Source organism: Sus scrofa, chromosome 8, assembly GCF_000003025.6.
Source record: "Sus scrofa isolate TJ Tabasco breed Duroc chromosome 8, Sscrofa11.1, whole genome shotgun sequence".
Classification (NCBI taxonomy): Eukaryota; Metazoa; Chordata; class Mammalia; order Artiodactyla; family Suidae; genus Sus; species Sus scrofa.
Genome location: NC_010450.4, coordinates 120,969,607 through 120,989,346, shown reverse-complemented (window position 1 = coordinate 120,989,346; position 19,740 = coordinate 120,969,607). Strand labels below are relative to the sequence as shown.

General features: G+C 37.4%; 1 protein-coding gene across 3 annotated transcripts in view; it reads left to right on the top strand.

Annotated features, from left to right (window-relative positions):
• C8H4orf17 (chromosome 8 C4orf17 homolog) overlaps positions 1-19,740 on the top strand; it is a 348,243-nt gene that overhangs the window by 277,352 nt on the left and 51,151 nt on the right. The window contains exons 10-13 of one of the 3 annotated variants that reach the window (XM_021101734.1): positions 4,489-4,583; positions 9,136-9,353; positions 10,720-10,929; positions 12,458-12,522. In XM_021101734.1, the coding sequence (XP_020957393.1) occupies positions 9,221-9,353; positions 10,720-10,929; positions 12,458-12,522 (408 nt within the window). In that variant the 5' untranslated portion in view covers positions 4,489-4,583; positions 9,136-9,220. Of the gene's footprint in view, positions 1-3,158; positions 4,584-8,000; positions 9,354-10,719; positions 10,930-12,457; positions 12,523-19,740 lie in introns of those variants that run through there. The other 2 variants (XM_021101736.1, XM_021101735.1) reach the window with 2 other exon arrangements.

Here is a 19,740-nt window from a genome sequence, read left to right as displayed (position 1 = left end):
TTGCAAGTTTAGTGCTGAATCACACTAAGCATGAATCACATGCTTCCAAAATTGATAGAGTACAGGATGCATAAGAAATTGTTTCATTTTTGCATTTTTTTAAATTAGCATTTTTTTGCCTTCCATAAATTATTTACATTACCTTCTTATTTGTGAGTCAGACACCGGTGGCATTTTTATAGCAAATGCAAAATGAAGATAAAAATAGGCCTCACTGATTCACGGTTCCAAGACAGGGCCACACTGCTCACACATGGAGAAAATGGACATCACAGAGCATGTGAATCTGTTAGGGCTGCTGTAGCATAAGGCCACTGACTGAGTAGCTTAAACCACAGAATCTTATATTTTTTCATAGTTCCAGAGGCTGCAACTCTTAGGATCCAGTTGCTGGCAGGGTTGGTTTCTGGTAAGGTCTCTCTTGCTTCGTTCTCACATGACCGTTCTTCCATGTGTGCGTGGGAAGAGACAGCTCTGGGATTTCTCCCTCTTTGTAAGGACACCAGTCCTATCAGTTTAGGACCCACACCTAGGACCTCATCTAACCTTAATCACCTCCTTCAAAGTCCTAATCTCTGAATACCATCACACTGGGGGCTAGTGCTTCAACACAAGAATTCACGGAGGGGTGTTTGTGTGTGACACCATTCAGTCCATAACAATACTCAAAATGTCTGTGGACAATGAAAACCCTGTGGAGTTTCCTGCCTGTAATTACCAGTGCTTTTAACATTACTCACCACCATTCATAGATTCATGCACAGATTCCAAGCAATCTCTCCATCTATTTTCTGTCTTTGCTGAAAATCACAGAACATCTTGGACTGGCAGTCTGTTACCCAGGCAACAAGGATAGTGTGCTGCCCTGAGCCGAGCAGCAGAGCCATCTCTGTCCATGGTTCTGACAGAATTACTGCAAACTGTGCCCAAATCAACCAGTTGTATCGTTTCTCCTGGTAATGAGACAAGAATGGTTCCCTTAGGTCCTCATAAAGGGAGTATAGCACGACCGTAGTCTCATAGCCAGGGGTCTACCTCCCTCTACTGGACTCTTGCCCTAAGGAAATGTACAAACCTCACAGCATGTAGCTACGTCTCACACAGGGTAATGTCAGGATGTGTGGGAGAGACTGCTGCTTCTATGTTTTCAGAGCTTCTGCTTTAGAAAGGGGTGAGAATGTGCTCTGTTGAGGAAGCTACATTTTCTCTGCCCCCCCCACCCCACCCCCTTGCAGCTACAAGTGATCAGTGCATCCAGATTACTGCCTGGGACTCATGGAAAGACACCTATGAAGGGAGCACATGGCTAGCATGTGCCCTTGTCTGCCCTTGCCCCCATTTCCTCTTGTTTTTTACCTGGACTATTGATTTGATGTCTGAAAATAGAGTAGCCATTTGAAAGACTGGAAATTTAGGAAATCTTGGATAATAGTTGACCTCCAGAAAAGAAGCCACAGATTGAGGAAGAAGGACCCAAAATGTGGAACAAGCATGGGTCCACAGTGACACCATGGAGCTTCTGTCCCAACCCTGGACTGCTGAACTCTTTCACGTGAGGGAGAAATAATCTGGGATTAGCTGTATAAAGCCAATTCATAACTGGTACAGACTGTAGAATGAAAACCTCAAAATTCAAAAATTACCTTAGAACATCCTTTAAATTCCCTATAAAATATGTAAGTCCTGAATGGGTTCTAAGCACGGTGAAATGTTGAGCCTTTAATTATTGGGGCCAGTCAAGAAAATAGGTTGGATTAGGTTCTATTCTGGCATTGTTTTAAATTAGTATTTGCCCTTCAGAAGTTAGCAACATTGCTGTCAAAGACTGTAATTCAGAAATTAAAAGTCATGTATGGTCTTAAAAGAAAAATCCTGGGAAGCACCAGTAATATAATCCTGATAGTCAACAGCAACACATAGGTATATGCATGTGGGTGTATGTGCAGCATGGAATTACTATGTATGATTCCATCTTCCCTTTTCACACACAATGTTATGACTTTACCTGTGTTACTTAATGTTTCTTTATGACTTTTAATCAGCATTTCGATTTTTTTCCAAGGTTTTTGAACAAGTCATCAGCGTGCACATCCTGACCGCTAGTGCAGGGTGACTGGATTATCTTTAAAATCAGTCACGCTTTCTTCCTAGAGGTTTTTGGTGAGCTAAGTTTGATTACATCTTCATGGTATGCGTGCTTTAAGCAAAATTGTACAGAGAATTATCAATACAATTGAAATTCTGCTTTTCCCCCTCTTTTTCTTTCTCTTGCACTTGATTCAGCTCTAGTTTACATCCAAAAGGGAGAAAAGTCATGGCTGCTACATGGTCTTGTCAAGCTGTGTGTAAGCGGAGCTCTAAGAAAAATGGTACATGGAGAGGTTCTGGAACTCAGATCTCCATAAGGAATGTTACCATGTTGCTAAGCTATATAGTGTTATCTTAACAACCAGGGAGCCACACAGACTCCTTGGCGTGAGAGTAGGAGAAACTGGAGGGAAACAGGGAAACAGTTACATTCTTTTGGAAGCATTAGACATTAGGCTGTCTCTGCCAATTAAAAATTCTCAGCTCAAGTATAAAGATTTCAGGAAACCAGTGACAACTCAAGACAGACCCACTGTAAGGCTTGAAGGGTATCAACAGCTTTGAATTCCTGTCAACCAGATCACCTTCTTTTAAAACTGTGCTCAGGTATAATTTTAAATTCATCATTAAAATGATTTTCTAGAATTTTAGATTTGATTTAATGGACTTCAGTGAAGTTCATCTTCTTTTGAAGACTATGTAAAAGCTAATTAAGTCGATTTTGAAGAAATGGGGCATTACCTTTTTTTTTAATTGTTATTTCCCCAATACATTTTTTTTCTACTATACAGCATGGTGATTGACTTACACAAACATGTATACATTCCTTTTTCTCCCATTATCATGCTCCATCATAAGAAATGGGGCATTATCTTTTAAAGTACACTACCTATTTTTGGAGTTCTATCATGGCTCAGCGGAAACAAATCTGACTAGTATCCACGAGGACGAAGGTTCAATCCATGGCCTCACTCAGCAGGTTAAGGATCTGGCATTTCCGTGAGCTGTGGTATAGGTCACAGATGCGGCTCGGATCCCGCATTGCTCTGGCTATGGTGCAGGACGAAAGCTGTAGCTCCGATGGGACCCCTAGCCTGGGAACCTGCATATGCCACGGGTGCGGCCCTAAAAGGACAAAAAAAAATTATCTATTTTTAAGGAGATCATACAAGTAAAATATACTGCATTTGTGTAATAAAGATATTTATTCACTGGAAACATTTAACTTCATGTAATAAACACTTATTGAGCATAAACTATGTGACAGGTACTGGGAAAACTGGACTATTACATTTTATTGCGAAAAGCAGAAAATAAACACAGAAGTGTAAAAAAAAATAATGTCAAGGAGTGACATGCATTATGAGTTATGAGGACGGTTTAAAGAGGGTTGAGGGCTAGAGAGTGATCCAGACGGGGGTGATGGAGGCTGTAGGGAGGGGTTAGGAAGCCTTTCGGAGAAAATCTTGTTTGGACAGAGCAATGAATGAAGTGAGGGAGGAAGCGATGGGAGGTCTGCGTGGCATGTATACTAGGCTCCAGGCTCCAGAAATACAAAATGGTTCAGCATTCATCACCTAAGTAACAGGGGTTTGGGTGGGGTTTTTTGTTGTTGTTTGTTTTGTTTTAGGCATGCAGAAGTTCCAGGGCCAGGGATCAAACCTGCAGCTACGGCAGTGACCTGAGCCACAGCAGTAACAACACCAGGTCTTTAATCCACTGAGCCACCAGGAAACTCCTAAATACACTTTTACATCCCTAGGAATTCACAGTAACTTTCGCTGTCCATTGATCAGCTACTGTACCCTTCTGAAAGCACACGTTTTGTATATGTGCTATTTTAGACTCAGAATATTAATATTTAATACAGATTTGCATGGTGTTTTCTAAGTAACAATGGCCAGGTCTACAGCAATTAATGATGTTTTTAAAACCTACTGTTTTGAGGATGTTGTGTCATGTAGTCTAAATAAAATCCAATAATTTACTAATATATAGGCGGATTCAAGAGGCTTTGGAAAAGGAAATATGGTTCCCAGAAGTACTTACACAATTTCCTGAATGGTGAATGGTAATTATAATTAGATTTTTCCCTTAGAGTTGCCTCTATACAGGGTTTTCTTTTTTTCTTCTGGGTGAAAGCATAGTGTTGGCATCATAACTAAAATAGAATTTTCAACAGAACTTGGCTATTTTCTGTCAGAAAGTGTGGGTGTATCCTCCAAGTCAGGAGGTGTCAGCCAAGGTTTTACAACAGGCAGACAGCAAGGTAAGACCCAAGACATTTACTAAATAGCTAAAATGTTCACATTTACAAATTGTCCAGTTTTTTAAAGGAATACAAGGAATTAATATCTTCTCTTTAAGAAAGTAAGTTCTCTAACACTTGCTGGCATTTAGTTGCAGTGCCATGTGCTTGCCTGCTGGAGAGACTGCATTAATACCTGTTTACACAGCTTGGCTGAGAAGCAGTTTACTAACACACCATAGTGAAGGTGAAGCATTTTTTTTTTTTGGTTCTTTGCTTCCTCATGACTTTAGGATGTGGTATTTAAAATCTGAACACATGATGGGAATACGAACATCACTGTCCTTGTATCATGGTGGGGAAAATAGGCTGAGAATTGCTGTTCTTTATTATACTGCAAACATAGCTAAAATATTGGAAACAAGTGTGTGTTTTGTTTTCCTTGTGTTGTTTCAATATTTTTAACATGTCTACTATTTATCACAAGACTGTATATGGTAAATAATGTACATAATCTACAGCAAATTTGTAGATGTAACTATAACTGATTTAGTCTACAGAATCCATCCATCGTATATATTAGACCAATTTTGCATTGAAGGATTTCTCTGATATTGGCTTAGGAAAATTTTTAGCCACTTAATTACAGAACCAATGAGATTTTTGCTTCTCTAGTAAAGGTAATATTTATTTATCAATAAGTAAGTTATGTATTTCCTGGCCTCCACTGCTATTAATTCCTGACTTTAATATGTTCTCATATTTCTCCTATCTTCTGGAGAAAAAAAAATCTACCCTTTTGTATGAGCGTGAGTTATTCTTTCATTTCTTCTGAGTTTTTGACTTAAAAGTTTACAGTCCTTTTATACTGCTTGTTATAAAGAGAAATCTTAATGCTATTCCAAACCAACTCATGGACTCTGGAAAGCTAGCCATTAAAATCACTGGGCAGTGAGTTATAAGTCAATTAAAGAGTGCTGAAATCGATATAGGTTAAGAGGAGGAAGATCAAGATGTGGGCCATTATTAATAGTAACCAAAATGGTTTTGCTTTTCTTCAGGTTTGAGGTAGGTTTTTTTTTTTTTTTAAATTAGTACATTATTTTTTACAGTGTTTTTTAAGCTTGCAGATAAACTGAGCAGAAAGTATAGGGAGTTCCACATCCCTTCTGCCCAGTTTCACCTATTATTAACATCCTGCCTTAGTGTGGTACCTTTGTTACAGCTGATGAACCCAAACTGTACATTATTATTAACTAAAGCCCATAGTTTACATTAGAGCTTGCTCTGTTGTACGGTTTTATGGGTTTTGACAAAATGCATAACGTCCCATATCCACTATTACAGTACAGAACAGCATAGTGTAGGTTAGTTTCATTGCCCTAAAAAATCCCTTGCACTCCACCTGTTCATTATGCCCCTTCTTCCCCTCTGGAACCCCTGGAATCTGATTTTTTTTTTTTTCTTTTTGCCTTTTCTAGGCCGGCTCCTGCAGCATATGGAGGTCCCCAGGCTAGGGGTCTAATCAGAGCTGTAGCCGCCGGCCTACGCCACAACCACAAAAATGCGGGATCCGAGCCACATCTGCAACCTACACCACAGCTCATGGCAACGCCAGATCCTTAACCCACTGAGCAAGGCCAGGGATCGAACCCGCAACTTCATGGTTCCTAGTCAGATTCATTAACCACTGAGCCACGACGGGAACTCCTGGAATCTGATTTTTTTACTCTCTCTCATTTTGCTTTTTCTAGACCGTCACATTTGGAATTATATGAATTATTATTATATTTGGAAAAAATGCTACAGTATATAGAATTTTCAAATTTTCCTCTTTCACTTAGTAACATGCATTTGTTTTCTCCATGTCTTCTCATGACTTGAAAGCTCATTTCTTTTTAGCACTGAAAGTGTCCCACTATTCGGATGTACCACAGTTAATTTACCTGTTCCTATTGAAGGATACCTTAGTTGCTTCCAATTTTTGGCAATTATGAATAAACATTCATTTGTAGGTTTCTGTGTGGACATAAGTTTTCAGGTCCTTTGGATAAATACCTGGAGTGCTATTGCTGGACTGTATGGTAAGAGTACATTTAGCTTCAGTAAGAAACTGCCAAACTGTCTTCCAAAATGGTTATACCATTTTGCATTCCCAGAAGCAATGAATGAGTGTTCCTGTTGCTCCTCAGCATTTGGTGTCGTCAGTTTTTTGGATCTTAGCCATTCTAATAGGTATGTAGTGGTATCTCACTGCTGTTTCAATGTATAATTCCCTGAAGACAAAAGATGTTATCTTTTCATATGCATGCTTATCTGCATCTGATATCTTCTTTGATGGGTGTTTGTTCAGATCTTTTGCCCAGTTTTTAATTGGGCTATTTGGTTTTTTTACTGTTGAGTTTTAACTGTTTTGTAAATTTTGTATACAAATGTTTTTATCGGATATGTGTTTCACAAATATTTTCTCCTAGTCTGTGGCTTGTCTTTTCATTCTTTTAACTGTCTTTTCAGAGCAAAATACAGTTTTGCTTTTCTGAACAAAGTGAGTAAACTTATTTTTCCATTGTTAGATCACTTGCTAAAACAGTTCAAAGTACAACTTTGTCCTGAGTTATTCACTTACTTCATTTCTGAAAATTTAAATTTAAATCAGATTCTCAGTAGTACATAATATGTATTTTATATTTTGCAGAATTTTAAATGACATGTATGGATAAAGTATGTGTATAATGACTTTATTCCTTTAGCTCTGAAGCATCCAACAGAAACAGTACAATCTGTAACATCAGAGAATTAAATTTTCTGTAACCCAAGAGTAAGCAATATAGCCCCTTTTTAAATATAAGAGAAAGATGAGTTCCATACCTTTAGGAGGCACTGCAATTTTCAGAGGAGGAAGAAAAATTCTCTGTTTTCTGACCTTTTATACCAGAATTTAAAGTAGATCACTACCCTTCAAATTAACCTAAGAGACTTGATATGGGGAAGACACACAGAAGAATAGCTGAATATTCTAGCTGACATCTAGGTCAATCCCATCAGGTTTCAGATGAGTGAATCTAAATCTAGGAAAAAAAAAACAATTCATCTATGGTCATTTTGTGCATTAATGGCAAAGCTTGAGCCATAAAACCCATTTTTAAATTCCTGTTCATTGTCCTTTCTGCTCTTCAAATTATCACTGTACCCTCTCCCCCCAATATAGATAAAAAATGAATTTACTCCTTTGATTATACAAAAGGTCCTACACAGAAAGAATAAGCCTAAGGTTTGCATTACCTAGTTAGGTTAGAACTAGCTCTTCATTATTCATAATGAGCAATGAGAAAATACACCATTGGAGTTCCCTGGTGGCTCAACAGGTTGAGGATCTGGCATTGTCACTGCTGTGGCACAGAGTCAATTAAAAAAAAAACCCGAAAAACAAAATCATTTTATTGTTAATAGAATTTTCTTAATTAAAAGTATTTGAGTCTATTTTACTCAGCCTAGGATAATTTTATTTTTATTTTTTAGGGCTGCACCCATGGCATATGGAAATTCCCAGGCTAAAGGTCAAATCAGAGCTGTGGCCACTGGCCTACACCACAGCCACAGCAATGCGGGATCAGAGCCATGTCTGCAACCTACACCACAGCTCAAGGCAATGCTGGATCCTTAACGCACTGAGTGAGGATGGAACCTACATCCTCATGGATACTAGTTAGATTCGTTTCCACTGAGGCATGATGGGAACTCCCTGGAATAATTTTAGAATTTATGAAATTCAGATTTTTATGGCAACAGGGCTGATAACTTATATAGCATACATTCAATATATATATACCATGGAAAACTTGAACATAGATTCTGTGGTGTAAAAAAAAACTGTCAAAGAACTAAAAATATTTGCCTCAACAAAATATTGAGATCAACTTCTAGAATATGGATGTATTTTGACACTGCAAATTATTCTGACCAGAAAAACTCCCTGCTATGGTTAGAAATAAAAGTATATTTTCCAATATTGCTATACAAATAAGATTTCCATATAAGATAGGAAATATATAACAAACACTAGAAAAACCATGCTCAAATTTCAGGACTAGGCTATCATCCCCTAGACAGTTTAACTCTTTTGTTCCCAATCCCTAAATTTTCTTTCCCAAATGACTGTGAATTCCCTAAGAGCTCTAACATTATCTTTCGTCCCTTAAGTCTGTGACACTCCAGGTGTCTAATGATTGCTGAGTAATTGAGGGGAAATCATTAAATATTACTGAATATTGCAAATAACAACATACCAAAGGGTTTCCACTTTATCATCTGTAGATGTAATATCATTCTTTTGCTACTGAAATTTTTTCCCTCTTTCAGGTTTTACCATTCTCTCAGAAGATACAAATTTAGGATGCTGGTGTTCTTAAAGTGCAGTGTGAAAGGCCCTCATTTACCACAAAATTAAATATAAAGCATATTTGTGGGTATTGTATTTTAAAGCTATCACTTTAATTTACCATATCAAAACTGACGATAACCATGATGCATGTTTTTATGTTGGTAAGACAACATTACCGTAATTAAATATAGAATATATTTTAAGTTTCTCACGAATGCTTTGAATTTTCCAGGGAAAACTTCCTTTCTGTTCCACCCATGCCTATTTTGATTTCAATGTTTACAAAAAATTTGGTCTTAAAGTAAAAGAGCCTCATGTTGCTTTGATGTGAGAGACAATTCGGTGCCAACAAAGAAGATGGGGAAAGGTTTGATGCATAAGAACATATCTAGAACCCCTTGTCGTTCTGTGATTTCAGGTCTGAGCGCCTCTGGAAGTGAGGTCAGCGAGGTAGATTCCAAGAACTTTTGTGGTAACTGTGGAGACGGGGAAACCAACACTCCATGAACATGAGCCTCAGCTCCCCGATGTCTGCTCCTCAGTTTGAGAGCAAAAGCAGCCATATTTCAGCTAGAAATGGAAACTGTTTCCTAGTCAGACACACCCCTCATCCCAGAAGGGTCTGCCACATCAAAGGTAAGGTGACTCAAGGCCCTAGAATGTTTCTCTCTTCTCTGATTTGGGCTACTTGATGATTCTGGTGGGCAAGCCCAGGGGTAGTAGTCAAAATATTTAGCCAGTGGTGGGGCGCGGGCACTGACTATTGGGACATGACACCAGCACTGAAGCGATAGCAGGGACCTACAGACACTCCCTGTGCCAGGCATTAACACTTGGATTACTCAAGTGACAGGAAAGGGGCCTGGAGAGGTGCCAAAGGGCCACTCAGGAAGCTCAGGGCAGCAACTGACCAAGTGGTAGGAAAGAATTTCAGTTTTTAACAAATTGTGTAGCCATGCTAGTATCTACATGCTAAATAACAGCCCTGGAGAAGCACATATTCTATTCATTCTCTCAATCCTTCTTTCTTCTTCCCTCCCTCTCTTCCTTCCTCTTCTTTTTTCACATTTAAAATTTAGTGTCTGTCACATCATATCCTTCTGTATTTTTTTCCTTATCCCCATGACTTCTCCTTTCCGGCCTTTTTTTTTTTTTTTTTTTTTTTTTTTCCCTTTTCTGATTCTGCAGTAAATGTTGGCATCTCTTCATAGCTAAGTCCTTGACCATTTTCTCTTTTTAGTCTATACTGTGATCCTAGTCAAATTTACCCATTTACAAGTTTCAGATACCACCTGTAGGCCAAAGAGTTTCAAATGTATATCTTAGACTTCCAGGTTTAGACCTCTTTATGGTACTGCTACTTGACTTATGTATGAGGTACTAGATGCTTCTTGGGTACCTTGAATTCTGCTCTTTGACACTGACCTCTTGGACTTCCTTCAAAAGTGTGCTTCTCCAACTAGTCTACCCTAACTAGTAAATGGTACCCTTCCTTAACTCTTCCATCTCCTTTCCTTCCCCTTGCAATACTTCATTTGATCTTGTTATTTTTGCTTCTAAATATTTTGAAAGTTATACCACTTCTCTCCATGGCCACTGTTATCTCTTGCTCTGACTCCTACTTTTGCAATTAGTAGCTTGCAAATCCCTCTACTTCAACTATTGTCTTTATCCAATCCATTCTCCATAGAACAACCAGAAAGAGCTTACTAAACTTCTAGATTTGTTGCAGCTGTGGCTGGGATTCAGTGGCTGGCCTGGGAAATTCCATATGCAGTGGCCATTAAAACAAACAAACAAAAATGGCAGGACATTTAAAGAAAACATGTATTGCAAACATAATTTGCCACAGACTTTCAAAGAATGTCCACCTAGCAGTGGTTCACACAATTTAAAGTCTGACATATACATTTTATTATACCGGGTTGGGAAACTGTTGATCATTCAAAGAAAACCTGCCCCAAACCTAATGTGGTTGTTCTTTTTATCCCTATTCATCTAGGTTTGAATAACATTCCAATCTGTAATGTGAATGATGATGAGAACGCATTCAGAACATGGTGTGGTGTTGGTCAGTTGAACCCCTCAGAGAAGGGTGAGACACCATTTGCCAAATGCAGTTACCCACCCAGCACTGTGGCCCTCGAGAGCCCTGGGAGAGGAGTCTCACCAGCCCCAAACAAGGTCCAAGTACCCCCACGGCCTCATTCTGGTGAGTCCCTCTCAACTCATGAAATCTCTCCTGAGGCCTCCTGCAAACTCTCAGGAGGAAAAATGTATATAATTGCTCATATAGCTGCAGTCATTTTTAAAAAGTCATGAAAATTTCTGTGAAATAGGTTATTCAAAAAAAAGTCTTCACTCATCTCAATTCAGTCGTTCAATAAGGTGAATAAAATTATTAAAATGTATCATTGTTATTAATTGTGCCCAAGACAAATATGGAATGGTTTGAAGTCTTTAATCCCTGTAAAAATAGCTAAGAGATGTAAGAAATGAATGTCAGCCAACATGGACAGGGAAACTACCTCAGACAAAAATCAGTCGGGAATGAAATAAGGATGGAATTTCACGTTTACCTCTTCCTCACTGGATAGTCACTTCCTTAAGGTCAAGGCCCAGTGTTACTGACTTCTGTACTTTTGCAACTTTTGGCACCTTCCCAGGTCTCCCTAATACAACATCCCAGGGTTCAGATTCTGCATTTATAGGTGTCAAAGGGCAAAGGCAGCTGATGTGGTGGTTTTCTGACTGCAACAGTGATCCAGTGCCTACTATTTAGCCTCATGGATTTTGTCATTGCAATTGACGTGGCCATGGCCTCCTGGGTCTCCTTCCTCCTGGGCTGTGTCCCCCTTGGTGAGCAGGTGCATGGTGTTGTTTTTGAAGTGATTTGTGAACGTCAAGATCCAAGTTCATAGCTCTAGCCCTTCTAATACTATTACAAACACCTCATTCCCTGTATTATTTACATATTTGCTTAAAACAGATGAGTAGTTTCTGTTTCTCACACATGAACACTGAGTAGCCTCACCACCCCTAACTCTCTTCTCATTTCTTAGAGAGAGGTAACTTTACACGTTTTGAGAAATCTTTCTTTAGCTAAAGCTAGCAAATTCAGCTACTACTGGGTACATGCACAAGATCTTTTCATCTTTTAAAAAACTGTTAACTGTGGCTTCAGTAAAAAAAAATAGCATCACTTACACAGAATATATCTTTAAATCAATGCAAAGGGAAATTAGGCAAATATTTAAGTGTCATTAAGGATAATTTAGAGAGATTTAGATAGATGACTATGAAATGGGCAGGGTTGAGAGATGGATGAAATAAAAATAAAGAATGAAATTATAACTCAGCATACATCTCTTTCTACAGGGCAAAGAGCACACCTGCAATCCTTTTAATTAGAGAAAGTGACATATAGACAGAAAACAGAAACCATGTCTTATACTGAAATATATACTTCTAAAAATCAGTTTACCCAGAGCAAAGAAGCTCTTGAAGTGTTTCTTCATCTCATCTTCCTGGACCTAGAATTAGTTTTATAATATAAAAATGCTTTTATTACAATGATGTTGTGCATTCTACTGCCTGTTCTCTAATATGTATAAATAGATCCCTGAGTTGACCTTAACTGAAATTCAGATGCACTCTCATCTATTTCAGCAAGTGACACACATAGCATGTGACAGAATTATTTTTCAGTTTGATGTAAATAATTTTTCCTGTCATTTCAGAGCCCTATCGAAAAATCGGGGAGTGCTTCAAAACTTCCAGTGAGAATCCCTTAGTAATTAAAAAGGTAAAGAAACAACTATTTACACCTACCTATTTAGTTTTGACTTCTATCATTTCCTCTCCATTTCTTCACATACCTTTCTGGAAAAGCACTTTTCACAGTATTTTTACTTTTTTTTTTGTAAGGGCTGCACCTGAGGCATATGGAAGTTCCCAAGCTAAGGAGGCCAGGGATGGAACTTGCATCCTTATGGATACTAGTTGGGTTCATTACCCACTGAGCCACAACGGTAACTCCCTCTTTTCACAGTATTTTTTACAGCTTTAAGTATAATTAACATGGTATAAAATGCATGTATTTAAAGTATACAACTTAATGAGTTTTGACATATATATATATCTCACATCGAAATCAAGAAAATGAACATACTCCCCAAAGTTTTCTCCCAAAAGTTTTCTCATGACCTTGGTCATCCCATAGGCAAATATTTATGTGCTATCACTAAAGAGTAGCATGCAGTTTTTAGGATTCTATATAAATGAAACACAGTGAGTTTGCTCTTTTTAAAAAATCTGATTTCTTTAACAGCATAATTAAAGATTGACTCATGTTTTTATGTGTATCATGAGTTCATTCCTTTTTACTGCTGAGGAGTATTCAATTATATTGGTATCCTGCAATTTGTTTATATGTTCATTTGTTGATACTTAGCTTGTTTCCAATTTTTAACAAGGCTGATATAAACACTTGTGTACAAGTCTTTGTATGGATATATATTTTGTTTTCTCTTGGGAAATACGTAGGAGTGGAATGTCTGGGTCTTATAGTAGATGTATGTTTAAATTTTAAAGAAATGGTTCACGTTTCCAAAGTGGGTGTACAATTTTATGTTCTCGCCAGTTGTGTATAAGAGTTTTTTTTTTCCTGCATATCCTTCCAAAACTTACTATGGCCAGTGTATCTGTAATATACGTGTTTTTATTACTGTATCTTTCTTTCTTTATTTTTGGCTTAAACAATAGAAATTTATTTTCACACAGTTCTAAAGGGTGGCAGTCCAAGATCAAGATACCAGCAGGGTGGGTTTCTGGTGAGGTCTCTTTTCCTGGCTTTTTAAAAACATTTTTTAAAATTATAGTTGATTTACCATGCTGTGCTGACTTCTGCTGTATGGGATAGTGACCCAGTCACACACATACATATACATTCTTTTTCTCATACTATCTTCCATCATGTTCTGTTCCAAGAGATTGGATATAGTCCCTGTGCTGTATTTTAGCCAATCTAAGTGTGTAGTGGTATCTCATTGTGGTTTTAATTTGCATTTTGCCAATGACATCTTTTCATGTATTTACTTGCTATATATCTATATACATATATATATCTTTTTATGAAAAGTGTAGGTTCAAATAGTTTGTCCACTTTTTACCTGGGTTGCTGGTTCTTTTATTATGAAGTTTTAAAGTTTTTTGTATATTCTAGATATAATTCTGTCACATATACATTTTGCAAAAGTTTTCAAGTTTTTTTTCAATAGTGTCTTTTGAAGAGCCAGAAGTTATAATTTTGATGAAGTCCAAGTTAAAAACTGTTCCATTATAGTTTCAAATTCATGTTGTTTATCTCTCTGTTGTGCATACTGTGATGGCTAATTTGAATAAAAGTGATGACAGCAGACATTCTTGCCTTGTACCTAATCATAGGGGAAAAAAACATTAAGTATAATGTAGTTTAGTTTATTCTTAGGTGCATTTTATTTATTTATTTATTTTGTCTTTCTGCCTTTTCTAGGGCCGCTCCCGTGGCATATGGAGGTTCCCAGGCTAGGTTGGTATTATTTCTTATTTAAAGATTAGTAGAATTCTTCAGTGAAGCCTTCTGAATTTGGAGTTTTCTTTGAATCAAGGTTTTTAATTACAAATTTGGTTTCTTACTTTCATAGATATAGGCTATTCAGGTTATCTACTTCTTTAGTGAGCTTGATAGTTTGTTTTTCAAAAAAATTTGTCTATTTCATCTAATTTGTTGAATTTACTGATATAAAGTCACACTAAATTATCCTTTAAATGATCGTATGATCTGTAGAGATGTTCTGTCCCTCATTCCTGATACTGGTAATTTGTGTCTTTTTTTTTTCCTGATGAATCTAGCTAGAGGTTTATTAGTTTTACTAATTGTTAAAGAATAAGCTTTTCATTTAATTGATGATCTCTATTGTTTTAATCTTGTTTCTATTTCATAGACTGGTTTTTGTATTTTTATAAGATGAAAGCTTAGATCATTGACTTCAGATATCTTTCCTTTCTAATATAATTATGTATTGTTATTATAAATTTTCTATAAATACTGCTTTAGCTGCATCCTCCATTCCTCCATGTTGAGTTCTCCTTTTCATTCTGATCAAAATGTTTCCTAACTGGGTTTTTCTTTTTTTTTTTTTTTTTTTTTTTTTGGCCATACCTGTGGCATGTGGAGGTTTCCAGGCTAGGGGTCGAATGGGAGCTGTAGTCGCCAGCCTACAACACAGCCACAGCAACACAGGATCAGAACCACATTTGCGACCTACACCACAGCTCATAGCAATGCCAGATCCTTAACCCACTGAGCAAAGCCAGGGATCGAACCCATGTCCTCATGGATGCTAGTCGGGTTTGTTAATCACTGAGCCATGACGGGAACTCCAAAATATTTTGTAATTTTTTTTTTTTTTTTTATTTTCCCACTGTACAGCAAGGGGGTCAGGTCATCCTTAGATGTATACATTGCAGTTATAGTTTTTTCCCCCACCCTTTCTTCTGTTGCGACATGAGTATCTAGACATAGTTCTCAATGCTATTCAGCAGGATCTCCTTGTAAATCTATTCTAGGTTGTGTCTGATAAGCCCAAGCTCCCGATCCCTCCCACTCCCTCCCCCTCCCATCAGGCAACCACAAGTCTCTTCTCCAAGTCCATGATTTTCTTTTCTGAGGAGATGTTCATTTGTGCTGGATATTAGATTCCAGTTATAAGTGATATCATATGGTATTTGTCTTTGTCTTTCTGGCTCATTTCACTCAGGATGAGATTCTCTAGTTCCATCCATGTTGCTGCAAATGGCATTATGTCATCCTTTTTTATGGCTGAGTAGTATTCCATTGTGTATATATACCACCTCTTCCGAATCCAATCATCTGTCGATGGACATTTGGATTGTTTCCATGTCCTGGCTATTGTGAATAGTGCTGCAATGAACATGCGGGTGCATGTGTCTCTTTTAAGTAGAGCTTTGTCCGGATAGATGCCCAAGAGTGGGATTGGAGGGTCATATGGAAGTTCTATGTATAGATTTCTAAGGAATCTCCAAACTGTTCTCCATAGTGGCTGTACCAGTTTACATTCCCACCAGCAGTGCAGGAGGGTTCCCTTTTCTCCACAGCCCCTCCAGCACTTGTTATTTGTGGATTTATTAATGATGGCCATTCTGACTGGTGTGAGGTGGTATCTCATGGTAGTTTTGATTTGCATTTCTCTTATAATCAGCGATGTTGAGCATTTTTTCATGTGTTTGTTGGCCATCTGTATATCTTCCTTGGAGAAATGTCTATTCAGGTCTTTTGCCCATTTTTCCATTGATTGATTGGTTTTTTTGCTGTTGAGTTGTATAAGTTGCTTGTATATTCTAGAGATTAAGCCCTTGTCAGTTGCATCATTTGAAACTATTTTCTCCCATTCTGTAAGTTGTCTTTTTCTTTTCTTTTTGGTTTCCTTTGCTGTGCAAAAGCTTTTCAGTTTGATGAGGTCCCATGGGTTTATTTTTGCTCTAATTTCTATTGCTTTGGGAGACTGCCCTGAGAAAATATTCATGATGTTGATGTCAGAGAGTGTTTTGCCTATGTTTTCTTCTAGGAGTTTGATGGTATCCTGTCGTATATTTAAGTCTTTCAGCCATTTGGAGTTTATTTTTGTGCATGGTGTGAGGGTGTGTTCTAGTTTCATTGCTTTGCATGCAGCTGTCCAGGTTTCCCAGCAATGCTTGCTGAATAGACTTTCCTTTTCCCATTTGATGTTCCTGCCTCCCTTGTCAAAGATTAATTGACCATAGGTGTCAGGGTTAATTTCCGGATTCTCTATTCTGTTCCACTGGTCTGTCTGTCTGTTTTGATACCAGTACCACACTGTTTTGATGACTGTGGCTTTGTAGTATTTCTTGAAGTCTGGGAGAGTTATGCCTCCTGCTTGGTTTTTGTTTCTCAGGATTGCTTTGGCGATTCTGGGTCTTTTGTGGTTCCATATAAATGTTTGGATTGTTTGTTCTAGTTCTGTGAAAAATGTCATGGGTAATTTGATAGGGATTGCATTGAATCTGTAGATTGCTTTGGGTAGGATGGCCATTTTCACAATATTGATTTTTCCAATCCAGGAACATGGAATATCTTTCCATTTCTTTCCATCTTCTTTGATTTCTTTGATTAAAGTTTTATAGTTCTCGGCATATAGGTCCTTTACCTCTTTGGTCAGGTGTATTCCGAGGTATTTGATTTTGTGAGGTACAATTTTAAAAGGTATCATTTTTTTGTATTCCTTTTCTAATGTTTCATTGCTGGTATACAGAAATGCAACTGACTTCTGAATGTTAATCTTATATCCTGCCACTTTGCTGAATTTATTAATCAGTTCAAGGAGTTTTGGGGTTGAGTCCTTAGGGTTTTCTAGGTATAGTATCATATCATCTGCATACAGTGACAGTTTGATCTCTTCTCTTCCTATATGGATGCCTTTTATTTCTTTTGTTTGTCTAATTGCTGTGGCTAAGACTTCCAAAACTATGTTGAAGAGCAGTGGTGAGAGTGGGCATCCCTGTCTTGTTCCAGATTTGAGTGAGAAGGCTTTCAGTATTTCCCCATTGAGGATTATATTTGCTGTGGGTTTATCATAAATGGCTTTGATTATATTCAGGAATGTTCCCTCTATACCCACTTTGGCGAGGGTCTTGATCATGAATGGATGTTGAACTTTGTCAAATGCTTTTTCTGCGTCTATTGAGATGATCATATGATTTTTGACCTTTTTTTTGTTAATGTGGTGTATGATGCTGATTGATTTGCATATGTTGAACCATCCTTGTGAACCTGGGATGAACCCAACCTGGTCATGGTGTATAATTTTTTTGATATGTTGTTGGATTCGGTTGGCTAAGATTTTGTTGAGAATTTTTGCATCTATATTCATCAATGATACTGGCCGATAGTTTTCTTTTTTGGTGGTATCTCTGTCTGGTTTTGGAATGAGGGTGATGGTGGCATCATAGAATGTCTTTGGGAGTATTCCTTCTTCTTCAACCTTTTGAAAGAGTTTAAGGAGGATGTGCACCAATTCCTCTTTATATGTTTGATAAAATTCACCTGTGAAGCCATCTGGTCCTGGACTTTTATTTGTAGGGAGTGATTTTATGACCTCTTCAATTTCATTTCTAGTGATCGGTCTGTTCAGTTGGTCTGTTTCTGCTTGATTCAGTTTTGGCAGGCTGTAAGATTCTAGAAAATTGTCCATTTCTTCCAGATTGTCAAACTTGTTGCCATACAGTTGTTCATAGTATTCTCTTATGGTTTTTTGTATTTCTGCTGTATCCATTGTGATTTCTCCTTTTTCATTTATAATTTTGGTTATTTGGGTTCTTTCTCTCCTCTTTTTAGTGAGTCTGGCCAGGGGTTTGTCAATTTTGTTCACCTTTTCAAAGAACCAGCTCTTGGTTTTATTAATTTTCTCTATTGTTTTTTGAGTCTCTATTTTATTGATTTCTTCTTTGATCTTTATAATTTCCTTCCTTCTGCTGACTTTAGGACTTTTTTGTTCTTCTTTTTCTAATTCGTTTATGTGGAGGGTTAAGTTGTCAATTTGGGATCTTTCTTCTTTTTTGAGAAAGGCCTGGATTGCTATAAATTTCCTTCTGAGCACTGCTTTCGCAGCATCCCATAGATTTTGAGAGGTTGTGTCTTCATTATCATTTGTTTCAAGGTAGTTTTTAATTTCCTTCTTGATTTCCTCATTGACCCATTGGTTTTTTAGTAGCATGTTGTTTAGTCTCCATGGAGTAGGTTTTTTCTCTTTGCTTTTCCCATGTTTGATTTCTAATTTCATGGCATTGTGGTCAGAGAAGATACTTGAGATAATTTCTACGCTCCTAAATTTATTGAGATTCGCTTTGTGTCCCAATATGTGGTCGATTCTTGAGAATGTTCCATGAGCATTTGAGAAGAATGTGTATTCTGCTTTTTTTGGATGTAGTGTCCTGAAGATATCAATTAAGTCTAACTTTTCTATTGTTTCCTTTAGGATCTCTGTTGCTTTATTGGTTTTCTGTCTAGAGGATCTGTCCATTGATGTGAGGGGGGTATTTAGGTCTCCTACTATGATTGTATTCTCATCAATATCTCCCTTTATGTCTGTTAATATTTGTTGTATGTATCTGGGTGCTCCTGTATTTGGGGCATATATGTTGACAATAGTAACATCCTCTCCTTGGATGGATCCCTTAATCATTAAATAGTGTCCTTCTTTGTCTTTCTTTATGCCTTTTGTTTTAAAGTCTATTTTGTCTGATATGAGCGTTGCGACTCCTGCTTTTCTGTCATGTCTATTGGCGTGAAATATTTTTCCCCACCCTTTCACTTTCAATCTATATGTATCTTTTGTCCTAAGGTGAGTTTCTTGTAGGCAGCATATTGAAGGTTTTTGCCTTTTTATCCACTCAGCCACTCTGTGTCTTTTGATTGGGGCATTCAGTCCATTGACATTTAAGGTGATAATTGATAGATGATTATTTATTGCCATTTGAACCTCGGGTTCCAGTTGATTCTATGGTTCTCCATTTTTTTTTTTTTTTTGGTTGGATGGTCTCCTGTTATTATCTGCTTGAGTGGTTTTTTTTTTTTTTCATTTTTTGCAAATGCAATATTTGGTTTTGGCTTGTGATTGCCCTGTTTTTTAAGTATGCTAACCCCTTCCCATAAATGTGTGTTTTAGCCTGATGGTCCTGTAAGTTCAAACACTTCATTACTATATTAAAATTAAGAAGAGAGACATACATATAAACAAAAAGGGTTATTTACCTCCTGACATCCCTTGCCCACATTTTATGGTTTTGATGACTATTTTTTAGTTTTTTCTTTTTAATTTTATTTTGTTTGAAGCATGTTCATGATTAAATCTGTATGCTGGCTTATTTGAGTGACTTCTCTCTGATTGCAGTTTCCTCAGTCCTAGTTCTTCCTCTTCTTCTTCTTTTTTTTTTCTTTTCTTTT